Source organism: Lonchura striata, chromosome 21 (assembly GCF_050655825.1).
Source record: "Lonchura striata isolate lonStrDom1 chromosome 21, ASM5065582v1, whole genome shotgun sequence".
NCBI classification, from domain to species: Eukaryota; Metazoa; Chordata; class Aves; order Passeriformes; family Estrildidae; genus Lonchura; species Lonchura striata.
In genome coordinates, this window is record NC_140723.1 from 2,037,251 (window position 1) to 2,057,347 (window position 20,097).

The 20,097-nt window shown below is 42.5% G+C and overlaps 2 protein-coding genes across 4 annotated transcripts; one reads left to right on the forward strand and one right to left on the reverse strand.

Annotated features, from left to right (window-relative positions):
• Nucleotides 1-1,020: 1,020 nt before the first annotated feature.
• INTS11 (integrator complex subunit 11) lies at nt 1,021-15,516 on the reverse strand. Of its 3 annotated transcripts, none has more exons than XM_085558699.1 (18): nt 15,390-15,516; nt 14,715-14,888; nt 13,604-13,701; nt 12,356-12,429; nt 11,808-12,036; nt 11,103-11,201; nt 9,853-9,887; nt 9,011-9,149; nt 8,350-8,414; nt 7,750-7,939; nt 7,032-7,115; nt 6,766-6,855; nt 5,433-5,595; nt 4,056-4,163; nt 3,559-3,620; nt 2,748-2,890; nt 1,865-1,994; nt 1,021-1,194 (listed from the first exon to the last, which is right to left on the reverse strand). In XM_085558699.1, the coding sequence occupies exons 2-18, from the start codon at nt 14,740-14,742 to the stop codon at nt 1,129-1,131; spliced, it is 1,803 nt and encodes a 600-aa protein (XP_085414825.1). In that variant the 5' UTR covers nt 14,743-14,888; nt 15,390-15,516; the 3' UTR covers nt 1,021-1,128. The 3 variants fall into 3 exon arrangements, with proteins under 3 accessions (XP_085414825.1, XP_021385516.1, XP_085414826.1); XM_021529841.4 differs by lacking the exon at nt 15,390-15,516 and adding an exon at nt 15,062-15,114; XM_085558700.1 differs by lacking the exon at nt 15,390-15,516 and adding an exon at nt 15,062-15,114 and having other exon boundaries at nt 12,356-12,598.
• On the forward strand, nt 15,247-19,087 carry CPTP (ceramide-1-phosphate transfer protein). The gene is made up of 2 exons (XM_021529844.4): nt 15,247-15,415; nt 17,310-19,087. The coding sequence occupies exons 1-2, from the start codon at nt 15,288-15,290 to the stop codon at nt 17,806-17,808; spliced, it is 627 nt and encodes a 208-aa protein (XP_021385519.2). The 5' UTR covers nt 15,247-15,287; the 3' UTR covers nt 17,809-19,087.
• The last annotated feature ends 1,010 nt before the right edge of the window (nt 19,088-20,097 follow it).

The following is a 20,097-nucleotide window of genomic DNA, read 5'->3' on the forward strand; positions in this document are numbered from 1 at the left end:
TATCTGACCTTCCCTCACCCCTTTTCTTGTATTAACTTCTGAGCACTTGAGTTTCCATCCCCTGTGAGACTCTGCAGAGGATTTTGTCATTTCTGAGGCACCAGAAATGACCAAATTTTGTCATTTCTGAGGCACCAGAAAACCACAGGCCTGGCTTAAAACCTGCTTAGAACCGAGTTTACCCAACAGGATCTGGAGTTTTGGTGTAACACAGTTCTGCTCCTTCACCCCAAAATTTTTGTAAAGGGCTGAGAGCAGCAGAGCAACAAAAATCTGAATTTCCAAATGCAGCCAGAAATTCACCCAGGTGCTTGTTCTTAATTGGCCATCTCATTAATTACTGTTAAAAGCCCAGGCTGGCCTCTGGCCTTTCCCTTCCTTTGTTTTGCTCAGAGCATTTTTTAAATCTTGCTAAGAAAATCGGCTCCAGCTTTTCTAAATTACAATCCCTGGGAAGTTCTGGTGAAAATCTTGGCACTGTGAGAGCCTCAGAGGGAGCATCAGCCCCAAATAATCCTTTACCTTTAGCAGAAATTGCTATTTTTATCCCAGTTCTGGGCTTTTAATCCCATTTCTAGGCTGTGGAAAATCCTAACAGCACTGGAGAGGGACTGGTTTTATCACAATCTTTATGGATAAAGCACAGTCTTTATGGAAAAATGTAAAAAATTGGATTGGAGGCTCCTTGGAGCTGGCCCTGAGGGAAGGATGGAGAATTAAAGAGGTTTTGCTGCTTGGTTATCAGCACATTTAGGATTTTTTACTTTCTGTAGGTCCTGTGGTGCTTTTATACTTTGAATTTTAATTGTTTCAGGCAGCACTGAGGAGATTTTAAGGGAAATCAGCTGTGGGAGGGGAGAACACTGAGTAACTTTTATTTCAATGTGTAAACAAGTCAATTCTTGAGTTGTTTACACATTAAATCTCCTCAGATCTATTTCAAAACAGGTTCTTGACTCCCTGGATAAAGTTTTTTTCCAAGTGGGAAAATCCCAGTGCTGGTGACTGTCACTGCAGTAATTGGACAAACACTGGAATTCTTTTATTAAAAGCAAGCAGAAAAAAGCATTGAGGATGTAAACAAAATAAAATCTGACCCTGTGAGGCAGCCTGGGCTGGGCTCTGCTCTCAGGGGGTGCTCTGGGGCAGCCCTTTCTTCAGCAGGGATGTGAGATAACTGCCAAGCTCTTCATCCTAAAAGGGATACAAAGAAATAGGATGAGAGAGCAAAATCTTCCTTTTTGGGGTATTTGGGGCAGTAAATTCAATTTTGGTACCTAGGAGTGGACTGAGAGAATTCCCGGACCCTGCAGGATCTGATGTGAGCTGTGTTTAAAAACTGAACCAATCCACAAATTAATTTCTTGCTGTTCTGACAAACTATTGCTGTGAAACTCCCATTTCTCAAAGGACCTGAGGGGTTTCCTTTCAGGAGAAGTCCCATTTTTGCTTGAAATCAAGGGATACACTGATTTTATTGCTTTGCCTTCCAAAGGCATTTCCCTGCTGTCAAGAAAGAGTTTAATCATCCAGAAAGTTTAATAATCCGGCCACAGGAAGGAAAGATGATGGGATGACTCAAATAAAAGAATGTTAAGATCAGAAATAGTTCTCTACTTGTTTGAAATTTTCCAAGTAAGAAACACAGAGTGAAATACTCAGCAGAGCTCCAACACAGAACTGAATTAATTAAGTGGAATTGCCCCAGAAGTTCTCTGCTTTACAGAGCTATAAAACCATTTCTGCTCAACCCCAAAAAGCTCAAAAAACAGCAGGCACTCCCCTCATCTTCCAAACTGCTCCAAATCCAGAGGAGGGAGGTTTGGGATGGGAGGAATTTGGGTCAGAAGTGAGGAATTCCCACCTGGTAAGTCCAGGACACGAGCAGGACTTTGGTTCCTTGGTCCTCTGAGTGAGCTGTGGCCTGGATCAGGATGGACTCCACAGTGATGGAGCCATCAGGGAGGTGCTGCACTGAGTAATCCTTCAGGATCCTGCACAGACAGGGGAGGAATTTGGGATTTAATTGGGAAAATAAATGCTGGGTCTTCATCCCAAATCCCAGCCTGTTCCTCTCTTGGTTGGCTGAGCCCAAGAAGGGAAAAGGGGATGACCCACAGCTCATTCTGGAGTTTCCATCAATCATGGAGGATTTCCTGCAGGAATTATTCCTGCAGAGTTCATCCAGCTAACCTGAGCCCTGTTCTGAGGGCGGAACTCGGGATGCAGCAGCTGCATGGAGGGAAAACCACATTTTACAATTCTGCTGCTGCCAGCTCAAAGGAGGGGCCCCAGCTGAGCTGCCTGGATTGGCAGCAGCCCTAAATGGATTTCTGATTCCCTTCAAAGAAACCACTCTGCTCTGGCTGGAAAAAATGGGATTCCCAGGGGAGCAGCTTTCTTCTCCCCTGCATTCCCAGAGGAGCAGCTTTCTTCTCTGCATTCCTGCTCTGACTGAGTGTTTGGTTTTGGTTTTTTTTTGTAGTATTAAATTTGTACTTTTTTTTTTTTAATTTTCCCAGTAAAGACCTGTTATTCCTACTTCGATCTCTTTAGCCCTTAATTTCAAAATCATAGTAATTCAATGGGAGAGGGTTTGCATTTTCCATTTCAGGGGAGGCTCCTGCTCCTCTTAAGTTTTGGGTTGCTGCTTGGGGTTAAAAAAAAACCACATGGGGATAAAAAACCATGGGGTTAAAAAAAATCCCTGAGGGCTGGAAAAGCCTTGCCAGGGGCTCAGGGCTCACCCCTTGAGGTGGTTGTAGACCCTGAGCACGGTCTCATGCTCCTTGCGTGGGTCCTGGATGTGCACGCGGCAGGTGAAGCGCAGCTGATGCTCGGCCAGCCCCAGCTCCTTCAGGGCCTGCTCAGGAGAAACCAGCCTGAAACTCTGAGGGGGGAAAAAAAAGAGATTAAATGGAGAAAATGGATCCTCAGAGCTTGGGGGATTGTGGTGCTGCTCTGGAGTGGGGGGAAGCAGGGAAGGGCTGAAATATCGCGGAGGGTTTGTCGCTGCTGAGGGTGGGGAGGAAAGGGACAGCTGAGAGTGGGACAAAACTTCCAGCTGGATGATTGTAAATAAAGGTTTAACAGCATCCAGTTGGTCTCTGGAGAATGGTTTAAGCTGTAGCAGGGGAGTGATGTTTGAAAATGAAGGTGAGGTTGAAGATGAGGCGTCTTTGTTGTGAGGAGGCAGAAGCGCTCCCGGTGATTTGGGGTCTGAAATGTGACAGCGCCTTCTGAGGGCACAAAAAACAGCCCAGAAGGCACAAAACAGCCTCAGAGGGCACAAAAAAACACCCCGAGAGGGCACAAAAAAAACATCCTCAGGGGACACAAAAACCCCTGAGACAACACAAAACAGAGGACATGAAAAACAGCCTGAGAGCACACAAAAAACAGCCTGAAAGGGCACAAAACCCAGAGGACACAAAAAAAAACAACCCTCGGGACCTAAAAACCCCTCAGGTGACATAAAAACCCCCTGAGAGGACACAAAAAGAACCCTCAGAGGACACAACGCCCCCCCAAGAGAAGCTGCAGGGCTGCTGTACTCACGTTATCCTTCATGAGCAACGTGCCGTGCATCAGCTTCGGCTTCTTGGCGTCAGGTGCAGCACCTAAAGCAGGGCCAGGGGCACAGAAACACATCAGGAGCTGCTTTTTCACCCCAAAACTCCAGGACTGAGGCTGGGGCACTGCTGAGCTTCACACACCGAAATTTGACACTTGTCTGCTCAGTGCTTCGGTGTTTAACCATGATCAGAAATATTGACAGCTAAGAAATAATATTTAGTGATACCAAACAACTCCCTCTGTTCCCACAGCATTTCCTGACGGAAGAATTCCATTATTCTTTCTAAAAAATTAAATTTATAAAGGTAATTCCAGCTCTCCCAAACCAAGCTGCTGCAAGCACACATGGGGAAGCAAACCAGGCAGGGTGCGCGCATCCATTTAAAAATTTAAATTATATTTTTAAATATAAATGTACAGCTTTCTACCTACAGAAAAAAAAGCAGCAGCAGGGGGGAAATGAGGGTGGGAAGTGTCACCTATGGCTGTTTCCCTTTTGAGGAGGCCCAGGGAGATGTCCACAGGGATGCAGGGGTTGGTGAGGATGGTGGTGGTCTCTCCGTTGGCTGGCATGAAGCAGCTGACATCTGCAAAGGGAACAGCAGCAAGCAAACTTCAGCTCCAAGGGGGTCATTGCAATTAACTATGCTTCATTAGGGTTAATTAAGGTGTTACAGGCATCAGTTCCTTGAGGGGAGGTGTACATTTGGCCCTGAGGGCCAAAATGGATCAAAAAAGTGATTTTAAAGCTTTAATGCCATTCCTTCCTCTCCTTCCTCTCCCATGGAAAACAATCCTAATTCATGTCCAAGGGATTATTGCAATTAACTGGGCTTAATTTGGCTTAATTAAGGTGTTACAGGCATCAGTTCCTTGAGGGGAGCTGTAAATGCCACCCCACTTTACTGAAGGACTGAAAGTGGATCAAAAATGTGTCAAGTTTTAATGCCATTCCCTCCTCTCTCAAGGAAAACAATCCTAATTCATGTCCAAGGGATTATTGCAATTAACTGGATTTAATTAGTGTTAATTAAGGTGTTACAGGCATCATTTCCTTAAGGGAAGGTGTAAATGGCACCCTGAGGGCCAAAATGGATCAAAAATGTCATTTTCAAGCTTTAATGCCATTCCCTCCTCTGCCATGGAAAACAATCCTAACTCATGTCCAAGGGGGTCACCGCAATTAACTGGTCTTAATTAGTGTTAATTGAGGTGTTATAGGATGAGTTCTTTGAGGGGAGCTGTAAGTGCCACCCCACCTAACTCTGCTGAGAGATCCAAACCAGATCAAAAATGTGATTTTAAAGATTAAAGGCCATTGCCTCCTCCCCCATGGAAAACAATCCTGATTCATGTCCAAGGGGGTCCCTGCAATTAACAGGACTCAGTTAATGCTAATTAAGGTGTTACAGGATCATTTCTTTGAGGGGAGGTGTGAATCCCACCCCAAGTGACTGTGCTGAGGGATACAGAATGGATTAAAAATGTGATTTTACAGTTTTAATGTCATTCCCTCCTCTCCTGTGGAAAACAATCCTAACACTCATTCAATGGGGTCCCTGCAATTAACTGGGCTTAATTCATGTTAATTAAGGTGTTACAGGATGAGTTCTTTGAGGGGAGGTGTGAATGCCACCCCATCTAATTGTGCTGAGGAATCCAAAATGGAGCAAAAAAGTGTAAAGTTTTAATGCCATTCCCACCTCTCCCACGGAAATTAATGTTAATTAAAGTGTTACAGGATCATTTTCTTGAGAGGAACTGTAAATGCCACCCTATCCAAGTGTGCTGAGGGATCCAAAACGGGTGGAAAACGTGATTTGAAGCCGTTTCCCGGCGGTGGCAGGGATACCTACGGAATTCCTGCTCGATTTTCTGCCTCAGGAATTCCATTTTCTTGGCCTCGCCGTGGACCAGGAGGACGTTCCTGGGCTCAGCCTGGCGGATCAGCTGCATGATGCCCTTGGCATCGGCGTGGGCACTGAAGGACATGTACTCCACCTGCATCTTCACCTCCAGCTGCAGAGCAGAGCACAGCCTTGGGAAAGGGGGAATTCCTCTGGGACGCACCCCCGCGTTAATTACTGCTAATTAAGGATTATTTATTTGAGAGGAGTTGTAATTGCCACCCCGCCGAACTGTGCTGAGGGATCCAAAATGCGATTTTAAAGTTTTAATGCCATTCCCTCAACCCCATGGAAAAAAATCCTAACTCATGACCAAGAAATCCCTGCAATTAACACCTTAATTAGTGTTGATTAAGGTGTTACGAGCATCAGTTCCTTGAGGGGAGGTGTAATTGCCACCCCACCTAACTGTGCTGAGGGATCCAAAATGGATCAAAACTGTGTCAAATTTTAATCCCATTCCCATTTCCCCCAAGGCAAACAATCCTAAAACATGTCCAAGAGGTCACTGCAATTAACTAGATTTAATTAGGGTTAATTAAGGTGTTACAGGAACATTTCCTTGAGGGGAGGTGTGAATGGCACCTTGCTTAATGATGCTGAGGGATCCAAAAAGTGATTTTAAAGTTTTAATGCCATTCCCTCATCCCCATGGAAAACAATCCTAACTCATGACCAAGAAATCCCTGCAATTAACTGGATTTAATTAATGCTAATTAAGGTGTTACAGGATCATTTCCTTGAGGGGAAGTGTAAATGCCACCCCACCAAACTGTGCTGAGCGATCCAAAATGGATCAAAAATGTGATTTTGAAGTTTTAATGCCATTCCCTCCTCCCCTATGGAAAACAATCCTAATTGATGTCCCAGAGATCACTGCAATTAGCACCTTAATTAGCACTAATTAACTTAAGAAGTTTTACTACAATTTAGTAAACTAAATTTAGTAAAATTTTTGCTAAATTTAGTAAAATTATAGTAGAAGCAAAAGGCCCCTCAATGGTTTTTTTTTACTAAAGTTTTAATAAAATTTACTAGAATTTAATAACTTATGAAATTTTATTAAAGTTTAGTAACCAAAATTTAGTAAAATTATTGCTGAATTTAATAAAATTATAGCAAAAACAAAGTTTTTTTGGCAGAAATTAATGCAAAAGGAAAAAAAAAAAAACACCGAACCAACTTTATTAAAGCAAAAATGCAAAAAAAAACCCAAGTGCACCTCCAAATATGAAATTATTTTGGGGTGTTTTCGGTGGTGGAAATTGAAATTCCAACTCACAATTTGTCTCCCCTCCATCTCCAGCTTCCTTTGCCCACTGAGGATTTTGTGGCCAACGGTTCCCTGGACACAGTAGCCAGGCATGATCACCTGCAGGGAAAAAAAAAAAGCAGGAAAATCAAAAATTCCATAGATTTGGTTAAATACCAAAAGAGCCACGAGCTCCAAGAGGATTTTTGTCCTTTAATTCCTCAAGAAAAGCTTTGCTGCAATCTGAGGAATTCACTCAAGGTGAGAAATCACCCCAAAAAAATTCAATTTTTTACCATATTTTTCTCGTTCCCTGCCCATTTCCTGAAGATTTGGAGGGATTGTCCTGCATGGAGCATGCCAGGGGTTGCAAACACCACCTGCAAGTTGAAGATATGCCATAAATCAGTAGAAAAAAAACCAATTTTTCCATCCTAAATTTGTGCAGAGCATCCACCAACACCCATCCCCAACGCTGCATAAATGGATTTTTTTGTTATTTGATTTTTTTCCCCCACCTTTGTCTAAAATTCCCAGGAGCTGAGCTGCTATTTTAAGAAATACGACCTAGTTTATTTATATTTAATAACAACTAATTTAATTAATTATATATCGTTAACCTGGTTTATTTATATTTATTTATAAATATTATTTATAAGATTTTTCCTGGTTTAGGAAATATTTGTGAGCATCCTCAGTGTCTGATGGAAAATTCTGAGTGTTTTTTGTTTTTTTTTAATAAACCAACCAGAATTAAAGCAGCAATTAAAGATTGTGTGGAAAAGAAAACCCTGCCTCGAATCAGGATGTGTAGATGATATAGACACAAAAAAATTTTTTTTTCACTGTTTCAGCTTTAATTAAATAAAAAACCAGAAAAATATTGAATATTTAGAGATGACCTGACCAGGGGAGGATTTGAGGTGGGATTGATGGGGTGGAGGAAGCTCAGGGTGGTTTTCCCTCCAGGATTTGGGATCAAACTGAATAAAAAATTGATTTTTTTTCACCTACCATGGGCCCTGGGTTGTCTGCAAAGGCTCTGTCAAAGGCTTTGATGTGTTTGAACTCAAACATGTTCCTCTGCACAAAAGTTTTCCTGATTTTCTGGTTGGTCCAGGTGATGAAGAGTTTGTAATAATGGTTGGCTTTTTCTGTCAGGCCCGTGGAGAAATAAATTGGAGCTTTCAGGTTCATCCTTTCCCTGTTAAAAAAAAAAAAAAGAAACGCGGGGTAAATAAATCCTGGAATAAATAAATACAAATAAATAAAGATGGGGAGTCTCATAAGGGGTTTTTTTTTGGTGTATTTCCCTGTTTTTGTGAGGAATAAATCAATATTTTAACAGGAGCACACAGGTTTTAGTGCTCTTCTCACTAGAGAAAAAAATCTCTGGAAAAAAAAAAGAGCGAGGGGCAAAAAAAATCCTGGAAGCTGGGGAGTCTCTCAAAGTTATTTTTTGGGGTGTATTTCCCTGGTTTAATGAGCTATCTCAAAGTTATTTTTTGGGGTGTATTTCCCTGGTTTCATGAGCTATAAATCAGTATTTCTCACTGCAGAGAAATTCCTGCCTCCCCAGCAGAACAAAGGATCCCAAAAGCACGCGGGACTCACCAGAAAGTCTCCAGTAAAATGCAAAGCTCCTGGGCACGGCCGAGGGCAAACACTGGGATCAGCACCTGTAACAGAGGGTGATTTTTTATTATTTTTAATTGCCATTATTGAATTACTATTTATTCTTATTATTGACTTACTAGTATGATGTATTTATTATTTATTTACTATTAATTACTATGTGTTTTACGGATTTATTATGGATTTATTATTTAAATTATAATCTATTTATTATGGGGGTTTTTTATTTTAAAGTTTTTTTTTATTATTTCTGTCAGATCCCTCCCACTTCCTACCCCCTCTCAGCACCGTTCTGCAGTTTGAAGCACTGAGGGTGATTCCTGCTGGACTGAAATGCAGCATTTGGGGATATTTTGGGCTATTTTGGGATATTTTATGATATTTTGGGCAATTTTATGATATTTTGGGTTATTTTATGATACTTTGAGATATTTTGGGCTCTTTTGGGCTATTTTATGGTATTCTGGGATGCTTTGGGATATTTTGGGATATTCTGGGATATCGGGGTGTTTTTGGGATATTTTATGACATTTTGGGCTATTTGGGGCTCTTTTTGGGATACTTGGGGATCTTTTGGCCTCTCTGGGATGTTTTTGGGATGCTCCTGAGGGCAGCAGGAGCGTGGCAGAGCCCGCTGTACCTTCCCTCCTCTCTCCACAGTCTCGTGGACCTTCTTGAGGAAATCCCTCTCGCGGCAGCGCTTGGAGTCGCGGATGGTGGTGGCGTAGGTGGACTCGGTGATCAGCAGGTCCGGGCGGCATTTATCGATCCAGGCGGCCCTGGGCAGGGAGAGCGCCGAGATCACCGCGAGGGGAGCTCAGCTGGGAGCTGCAACCAGGCTGGGAACCTGCATCCCAAAATCTGCCACCCAGCTGGGAACCTGCACCCCGAAATCTGAAACCCAGCTGGAAACCTGCATCCCAAAATCTGCCACCCAGCTGGGAACCTGCATCCCAAAATCTGCCACCCAGCTGGGAACCTGCACCCCGAAATCTGAAACACAGCTGGAAACCTGCATCCCAAAATCTGCCACCCAGCTGGGAACCTGCATCCCAAAATCTGCCACCCTGCTGGGAACCTGCATCCCAAAATCTGCCACTCAGCTGGGAACCTGCATCCCAAAATCTGCCACTCAGCTGGGAACCTGCATCCCAAAATCTGCCACTCAGCTGGGAACCTGCATCCCAAAATCTGAAACCCAGCTGGGAACCTGCATTCCAAAATCTGAAACCCAGCTGGAAACCTGCAACCAGGCTGGGAACCTGCATCCCAAAATCTGCCACCCAGCTGGGAACCTGCATCCCAAAATCTGCCACCCTGCTGGGAACCTGCACCCCGAAATCTGAAACCCAGCTGGAAACCTGCATCCCAAAATCTGCCACCCTGCTGGGAACCTGCATCCCAAAATCTGCCACCCTGCTGGGAACCTGCAACCAGGCTGGGAATCTGCAACCCCAGCTGGGAATCTGGGGTTTCACTCACCCCAGGTGTCGGTCGGGGGTCATGTTGTAATCGCCCTGCCGAGAGAAACACACCGAGATTTGGCTTTGCTTGCTTGGCTCAAATGTATCATCTAAATAATGGAAATTATATTTATATATAATAATAAACTACAAATATACTATACATACAACATATTATAAATATATATTAAAAATATATATATAACAACAAATATATTCTACATATTCTATTTTTAAATATATATTATCTAATATATATAAAACATAAAAGTATATATTATATTTATAACATCTTTTATTTATACTACATTATTTATATAATACAATAAATATATAAATATATTTTATATTATGATAGAATATATGTTATAGATATAATAAAAATATATCTAATACATAATATGTATAAAATATATACTATGTATAATACATATTTATACTACATTACTCGTATAATAAATATATAAATTATATCTATTTTTATTATATATTATATTGAATATAAATATTATATATAACAGACTACAGAATATATAAAATATGAATATATATTCAAACATTAAATATGTATGTAATTTATAATATTTATATAGCAAATATATATTACAGATAATACACAATATATTATATTGTCTATATATATTTTATATTGGTATATAATTATATTGTTAATATATATTAATTATATAATTATCATACAATACTACATAATAAAATATTATATTATATGTATTATATAATATATTGGTATACAATATAGTATTGTTACATAATAATATATTATATATATTAAAATTATATAATACTATATTATATATAACAATACATTACTATATATTATATAATAGAACATATATATTTGTTATGCAATATATTATAGTATATATTGTATAACAATAATATATTGTTATACAATACAGTATTATTACATAATAATATATATATTATATTTTATATTAGTATATATAATATATCATTGGAATACATAATATATAATATATATACATATATATATAATATATAATACATAATAGATAATATAGAATACATAAAAATACACACATATATTAAATATATAAAATCTGTATATAATATACATCCATAATATATTATTTCCTTAAATAATACAAATATAATATAAATTAAATAAACACACATTTAAAAAAAAACATATAGATGGATTATTTTTATTTTTTTATGTATATATCACAAGAACCTGGGGACATTTGGAGCCCAGCAGGGCAGCAATAATTCCCATTTTTCACTCACCGTGTACACCACGGACTCGCAGCCAACCTTGATCTGGAACATGGCAGCCCCCAGCACGTGCCCGGCGTAGTAAGCCTTGATCTCCAGCTCCTCGTCCACCTGCCCAGGGGCAAATTAATTACCATTATTAGATTAACTAGTGGCCATAAATAGGTTATTATAATAGATTTGATCATTATTATTATTACCTTCAATTATTATAATTTTTGTCCAAATGGGGATGAATTATTAGAATAAATTCTACAATTATTATTAATTCTAAATTACAATTATTAGAATCAACTATTGACCATATGTGGGTATATAAATTATCATTACTTTTAATTTAACTCCTTGATTCATTAGCTGTATTCTTAATTTAACCCCTTGATTCCTTAGCTACACTCCTGACTTAATCCCTTGATTCATTAGCTGTATTTTAAATTTAATTCAACCCTTTGATTCCTGTATTTTAACTTAACCCCTTGATCCCTTAGCTGTATTTTTAATTTAACCCCTTGATTCCTTGGCTGTATTTTTAATTTAACCCCTTGCTTCCTTAGCAGTATTTCTAATTTAACCCCTTGATTCCTCATCAGAATTTTTAATTAAACCCCTTAAATCCTTAGTATTTCTAATTTAACCCCTTGATTCCTCATCAGAATTTTTAATTAAACCCCTTAAATCCGTAGCAGGATTTCTAATTTAACCCCTTGCTTCCCCCACCTGCACTGTCTGGTGGAGGTGCACAGCCACCACCTTCTTCATGCAGTCTTTGATCATCTGCGAGGTGAAGAAATTGGTCTCCCCCTTCTTGTCCACGGTGATCTTCCTGTAGTCCTCCAGCAGGATGGGGCAGATGGCCTTGGTGGGGTGGCTCATGTAGATGGGGCCGTCGTAGCCGACCATCTCGCTGAAATAGGGCAGTGCCCCGCAGTGGTCCAGGTGGAAGTGGCTGCAAACATAAAATAAAATAAAATAAAAAAAAATAATAATAATAATTTAAAAAATTAAATTTTAAAATCCATGATTTTAAAACCATGATTTTAGATTTTAAAATCCGTGATTTTAAAACCATGATTTTAAACTTTAAAATCCATTATTATAAAAGCATGGTTTTAAACCCATGATTTTACATTTTAAAATCCATTCTTTTAAAACCATGATGTTAAAACCATGATTTTAAATTTTCAAATCCATTCTTTTAAACCCATGGGATGCAGGGGCAGCCCCAAAGGAGCAGGGATGAGGATGAGGATGAGGAAGGAGCTCACCTGATGATGACACAGTCCAGAAAATCGGTCAGCCTGCCGTTCTGCGTGATGTAGGAGAAGTCAGGGAAGCGCCTCTGCAGCCAGGACAAACAGCAAACTGTCAGGAATGCAGCAGGGATCCCAAAAACCATGCAGGGAATGGGACAGTGGGACTCTGGGAATGTGCTGAGTTTCTCCAGGAAACACCAGAATCAGTGATCCAACCAAAAATGGGTGAAATGGGACACTGGGAATGTGCTGATCCTTCTCCAAGCAGCACCAGCATCAATGATCCAAAAAAAACCAGAGAGGTAATGGGACACTAGGAATGTGCTGAGCTCTCTCCAGGAAACACCAGAATCAGTGAGCCAAAATTTAACCCCTTGATTCCTTAGCTACACCCCCAGCTTAACCCCTTGATTCATTAGCTTTATTTTTAATTGAATCCCTTGATTCATTAGCTGTATTTTTAACTTAACCCCTTGATTAAAAAAAAAAAAAAAAGCAGGGAATGGGAAATTGGGAATGTGCTGAGCCCTCTCCAGGCAGCACCAGCAGCTTTTGTGTGCAGGGAGAGGCAGAAATGAGGGGACAGCCAGAGAGCTGACCCTTTCATAAATACATTATTTTATCTCCCAAGTGAAATGGGCGCTGAACACAGCCTGGCTTTGAGACACAGAGCCCCAAAAGCTCTGCTGTCACAGCACATTTGCTGCTTGAACAAAATCCTTACAGGATATTTGTGCCATCATTCCTTTCCTGTTGTGTCAGGGAAGCCATAACCAGGAGTTTCCCTCTCTGTCCCTGGAGCAGCAGAAATGTGGTGAGGATCCCACCTGGAATGAGCTGCCCCAAAGCTAAGGACAGGATTCCTGCTCACAGGAAATCCAGAGAGTCCAAACCCACCTGCAGTGGAGCATTTGCAGCTGCAGTCATGAACATTTTCCCAAATCCACAAGCCAGGGAAAGGAGGGCTGACATCTCAGGGAATATTTGAGGAGAAGGGAGATTTTGGAAGGGGAAAGAGCAGCTCTGGCACAGTCCAGGTGACATTTCAGGGAATATTTGAGGAGAAAGGAGATTTTGGAAGGGGAAAGAGCAGCTCTGGCACAGTCCAGGTGATATTTCAGGGAATATTTTAGGAGAATGGAGATTTTGAAGGGGAAAGAGCAGCTCTGGCACAGTCCAGCTGCAGCAGGGGCTGAAGGAGGAGGCCAGAAATGCAGGTGGCACACAGGGAGGGCTGGAGGTGGCCCAGGGAACACTCACGTCATCGTTGTAGCCCATGTGCATGCCACAGTCCAGCATGACATTCTTGCCAGCGATGGACACCAGGATGCAGCTCCTGCCCACGTCCTGCCCAGCCCCTGGATGGCAGCAAAACAGCAGGGAAACATCACAAAACAGCAGGAAAATATCAGGAAAACACCACAAAACAAGGAAAAACCAGGAAAACATCACAAAACATGAGCAAAACACCAGGAAAAACCAGCAAAACACCAGGAAAACATCAGAAATCACCAGGAAAACATCACAAAACACCAGGAAAATATTGGCAAAATACCAATAAAACACCACCAGCAAAATGCCAATAGAACACCAACAAAACACCAGGAAAACATCACAAAACGCCAGGAAAATACAAGTAAAAAATGGGCAAAACACCCATAAAACACCACCAGCAAAATACCAATAAAACACCAGTAAAACACTAGTAAAACAGCTTTGAGAAAAGCTGCAATTCTTTCAGGAAAAAAATTAATTAATGCAAATAGTTATAACTATTATATTTAACTAATAATATAATACATATAATAAATAATATATAATATATAATATATAATATATAATATATAATATACATAATATATATAATATATATAATATATAAAATATATATAATATATATAATATAAATATACATGTACATAACTAATATTACAGTATTTTCTATTATAATAATATAATATTTTCTGCCTGTGGTTGTTTAGCACTATGGCAAGTACAAGAATAACTTCATTAGTCCCGATTACTGAATGCAAATAGTTATAACTATTATATTTAACTAATAATATTATCTATAAAAATATATATTATATTTATAAATATATTATATATATAGAAATATATACAACTAATATTATAATATTTTCTATTATAATATTATAATATTTTCTGCCTGTGGTTGTTTAGCACTGTAGCGAGTACAAGAATAACTTCATTAGTCCTAATTAATTAATCCAAATAATTATAACTGCCACTGGAAAAACCAAGGGAGAGCTGACAGGAATCACATGGGAAATTCCAAATATTACCCTGAATTCCAAACCCCCCAGGTTTTCAGTGTTTGTATTTCAAGGCGATTTTAGGCCGGACTTACCCAAGGGGGTGACTTTGATCTCAGGCATTTTTACCCCACTCCACGTCCCAAAACCCGCACAGGGAATTACTCCAGGAGCAGATCGGCGAGGGGCACAACAGGAGAGGATCTCGCTGCTTTTCCAGGCGCCATTTCAGTTGTTTTCTGAAAATTCCAGCAGAGCCCAAACTCCTCCTGAGGCGAGACACAAACCACGCGTCAGGCGATAAACAACATGTGGGACAGCGGCCCCGTTTGGCGCCACCACTGCTGCGAGCTGGGGAAACACGCGTAGGAACACACAGAAATAACAGACCAAAAAAAGCACAAAAACACCCCCAAAAAATTATATAAAAACACAAATTCACCCAGGCCCGGACGCGCAGCCGGCGCCTCCTCCGCGCCTGCGCCGCTCCCGCGCGGGTTGCAGAGCCGAAGTGACGCACGCGAAGCGGATTGGCCGAACCTCAGTGACGCACACGAAGCGGATTGGCCCTCGGGGCGCGGCGGGTGACGGACGGGGCGCTGATTGGCCGAGAGGGCCGTGCGGGATGAGGAAGGAGGAGGAGGAAGAGGAGGCGGCGCCGCGCGGCGATGGCGGCGGCGGCGGCCGTGGGCCCCTTCAGCCTCAGGGAGGTTCTGGACGCCTTCCGGAGGTGCGTGACGGAGCAGCGGGAGGTGCTGCTGGAGCCTTACCTGAGCGGCTGGCGGGGGCTCATCCGGTGAGTGGCCGCGACCCATCTGTGGGCAGAAGGATGCGGTGACAGGGCAGGACGCGATGACTTCACACCGACGGAGGGAGTATGAGGAAAAAATCCCAGCCACTTCCTGAGGGAGATCTGTCGCACAGAGCTTTACGCCACATCGTGTTTTCACTGCTGTATTTTAGGAGTTCACGGCAGTTTCTCCAGTTTAACCCATTTGAACGAGCCCTTTCTAGCACCGGAGCTGACGGGAGAGAGTGACAAAACTATTTAAAGGACAAGGGGGGATGGATCCACACTGGCAGAGATTGAGTTTAGGTTGGATTTTGGGAACGAATTCTGCCCTGGGAGGGTGGGGAAGTGCTGGGATGTGTTTCCCAGAGGAGCTGTGGGTTCTCCATCCCTGCAAGTGTTCAGGGCCAGCTTGGAGCAGCCTGGGGCAGTGAAGGTGTTGGGAGCTTTAAGGTCCCTTACAACACAGTGCGTTCTGTGTTTGTGGTCTGTTGGGTTCTCTTTCCCCCCCCTCATGTGTTTTTTTGGATTCTCTTTTCCTCCCTCATGTGTTTTTTTGGGTTCTCTTTTCCCCCTCATGTATTTTTTTGGATTCTTGTTTCCTCCCTCATGTGTTTTTTTTTTTTTTTTTTTTTGGGTTCTCTTTTCCCCCTATCAGATTTTTTTGGCAGGGTTCTCTCTTCAGCCCCCTCAGATGCTTTTCACCCCTGAGGTGCTTTTGCCTTCATTTTCCCACCCTTCAGGGTGTTTTTTTCCCCCACCTAACCCACCTCCCCATTTCTCCCCATTTCCCTCAGCTTCCTGCAGAGCCTGGGCGCCGTCTTCTCCTTCATCTCCAAGGACGTGGTGACCAAGGTGGCTCTGCTGGAGGCTCACCGCCAGCAGCACCCCTCAGGTGCTTTGGGGTTCTCTTTTCACCCCTCAGCTGTTTTTTTGGCAGGGTTCTTTTTTTCCTCCCTCAGGTGCTTTTTGGGTTCCCTTTTCCCCCCTCAGGGGAAGGTTCTCTTTTCCCCCCCTCAGATGCTCTTCTGGGGTTCTCTTTTCACCCCTCAGCTGTTCTTTTGGCAGGGTTCTCTTTTCCCCCCTCAGGTGTTTTTAGGTTTCTCTTTTCCCCGCTCAGCTGTTTTTTGAGGGTTGCCTTTTCCCCCCTCAGGTGTTTTTAGTGTTCTCTTTTCCCCCCTCAGCTGTTTTTTTGGCAGAGTTCTCTTTTCCCCCCTCAGCTGTTTTTTGCGGATTGTCTTTTCACCCCTCAGGTGTTTTTAGGGTTCTCTTTTCCCCCCTCAGCTGTTTTTTTGGCAGGGTTCTCTTTTCACCCCCTCAGATGCTCTTTTGGGGTTCTCTTTTCCCCCCTCAGCTGTTTTTTGAGGGTTGCCTTTTCACCCCTGTGTTTTTAGTGTTCTCTTTTCCCCCCTCAGCTGTTTTTTTGGCAGGGGTTTGGCAGGGTTCTCTTTTCCCCCCTCAGATGCTCTTCTGGGGTTCTCTTTTCACCCCTCAGCTGTTTTTTTGGCAGAGTTCTCTTTTCCCCCCTCAGCTGTTTTTTGAGGGTTGTCTTTTCACCCCTCAGGTGTTTTTTGGGTTCCCTTTTCCCCCCTCAGGGGAGGGTTCTCTTTTCCCCCCCTCAGATGCTTTTCTGGGGTTCTCTTTTCACCCCTCAGCTGTTTTTTTGGCAGAGTTCTCTTTTCCCCCCTCAGCTGTTTTTTGAGGGTTGTCTTTTCACCCCTCTGGTGTTTTTAGGGTTCTCTTTTCACCCCTCAGCTGTTTTTTTGGCAGGGGTTTGGCAGGGTTCTCTTTTCCCCCCCTCAGACGCTTTGCACCCCTGAGGCGCCTTCGTTTTCCCGCCCTTTGGGGTGGTTTTCTTCCCGCCGCTCACCCACCTAACCCAGCTCCCCTTTTCCCTCAGCTTCCTGCAGAGCCTGGGCGCCGTCTTCTCCTTCATCTCCAAGGACGCGGTGGCCAAGGTGGCCCTGCTGGAGGCTCACCGCCAGCAGCACCGCTTCGTGTCGCTGCAGTCGCTGGTGCAGCACGAGCTGGCGGCGGGGCCGGCGGCGCTGCGGGCGCGGCCCGACTCCGGCTGCCGCACGGTGCTGCGGCTGCACCGCGCCCTGCGCTGGCTGCAGCTCTTCCTGGAGGGGCTGCGCTCCGGGGAGCCGCGCACCTCCGTGCTCTGCACCGACGCCTACAACGCCTCGCTGGCCGAGCACCACCCCTGGGTGGTCCGCAAGGCGGCCACCGTGGCTTTCTGCGCGCTGCCGTCCCGCGATGCCTTCCTGGAGATCATGAACGTGGGCTCGGCCGAGGAGGCCGTGGCCATGCTGGGGGAGGCCATCCCCTACATCGGCGACGTGTACGGCATCACCCAGGAGCTCTTCGCCGAGCACAAGCTGCTCGACCTGCCCTGACGGCTCAAAATGACAGTTTTGCACAAAACGAGCCTTTGTCCGTGGTTATTTCCACTTTTCCGTTGCAGCCTGGAGCTGAGGAGTTGGCCAAACTATTCCACTTTATAAACGTGGACCACCGGTTCTTTTTTACACGTGTCAGTTTGTGTGTAGAGCTCTGCAGTACAAAAAGAATTCCACATTAGGATGGGCTGCTAAGGGTTGATTTTTTTTATTCCCAGTTTTCAGCATCATCTTTGTGCAGCACAACCTGCCCTGATGGCTGAAAATGACATTTTTGCACAAGTTTCTGGTTCTCTGTCCGTGGTTATTTCCACTTTTTCTTTGCAGCCCAGAGCTGAGCAGTTGGACAAACTATTCCACTTTATAAATGTGGATTGGTTCTTTACTTACATCTCTACAGTTAGAAAAAAAATCCACATTAGGATGGGCTGCTAAGGGGTTGATTTTTTTTTTTTTTATTCCAAGTTTTCAGCATCACCCAGGACCTCTTTGTGCAGCACAACCTGCCCTAATGGCTGAAAATAATATTTTTGCACAGGCACAAGCCTCTCTGGTTCATTCTCCATTTATTATTTGGTTATTTCCACTTTTTCTTTCCAGCCTGGAGCTGACGAGTTGGCCAAGTTATTCCACTTTATAAACATGGAATAGTTTTTCTTTTTACACTTTTTTTTACATCTGTACAGTCAGAAAATAAAATCCACATTAGGACGAGCTCTACAGTTAGAAAGAAAACCCTTCCCATTAGGATTAGCTGCTAAGAGATTTATTTTTGGATGGGAGAGAAAAAAGTTCCTGGAGCAGGGATCCACCCAGCAGCACCGTCCCTGTTAAATCCACGATTTTTGCACTTGGGATGTGCAGCAAAATTTCATTTATGCTGCACAATCCCCTCTGTCCAGCCAAGCCTGGAGCTGTTTGCTTCCCAGTTGCGTTGCTGTGTTTTTATTTTTAATTTTATCAATGTGTTAAATGCCTACAAAAAGGATTTTTCTGCCTCTCTGAGGGGAAAATCCACACTTGTACTGTAAATCTCAGATTTTGGAGGAAGAGCCAAAGGATGTCAGACGGGATTTGCTGGGGGAATTTACTGGATTTCTTTTTTGGGAAGCTGGAAAAGCACTGCAGGGTCAGCCCAGGATTGCAGGGAAATCCTGGAGGCTGCTTGTTTTTTTGTTTTTATTTTTTGCCTGCTGGAACACTGAAAAATTCAGGCTATCACTATTACCTCATGGAGACTGGACTCACTGGACATTAAATGATGTGAAAAATGTGATTTTTGGGGAGTGTCCTTTGTGGGGTCACACTCTGGGGGTGTGCTGGGAAGGAACACCACTTACACTTACTCTGATTTATTTTTTTTTTTCCCCCTGAAAAAATCTGTTTAATTTTCCTGGAGATCAGGCCACCTGATTTTCACCTGTGCAGTAAATTAAATGCCTTCAAATAAATCAAATAAGGGAAAAAAAAAAAGGGTTTCGACATCTAGAAATGATGGTATGTCAAATTTTTCCTTAATTTCAAGGGAAGAAAATGGGTTTAGATCTCTAGAAATGATGGTATGACCACAAAAAAAACAAAAACAAAAACAAAAACAACCCAAAAAACCTTTTTGTCCCTTGTCCCACTTGTTCTAACTATTCCTCCTATGAGATAAATTAATATTTATAATTACCAGTATTGAAGATTAATTTGTTCAAAATTCAGGATTATGTTTAGAATTTATTTTTTAGAGTTTTCTAGTTAAAGCTGCCACTGAAATAGTCCAATAAAGGGAAAGGATGATTAAAAAAAGTAAAAAACCGCAGGTTTTAGGTCTCTGTATCTGCTTTTCTTCCTGCAAGGAAAATATTCCAGCCTTGGAGCATCACTTTGGCAGCAAAATCACTTTTTTGATACAGTGAAAAATGCAGGAAATTGAATTTCCCAGATTTTCCCCAGTTTTTTTCCCATATTTTCCCCTCAAAATGCAGCTGCCTGATCTTTGCCTGCGCCGCCTCCCTGATTTGGGTATTTCCAGGATGAGGTGACCTCAAATTTAAAAAACAAATCCAAATTCTCGCTGCGTAAATCTTTTCCCAGCGCAGGGCACCTGAGTTCTGTCTCCTCTCCCAGAGGAGAGGCTTTTCCCCAGCTTTTTCCCCAGATTTTTCCCAGCTTTTTCCCCAGATTTTACCCCAGATATTTCCCAGATTTTTTTTCCAGACTTTTCCCCAGATATTCCCCAGATTTGTTTTCCAGATTTTTCCCAGATATTTCCCAGCTTTCCCCCAGTTTTTCCCCAGA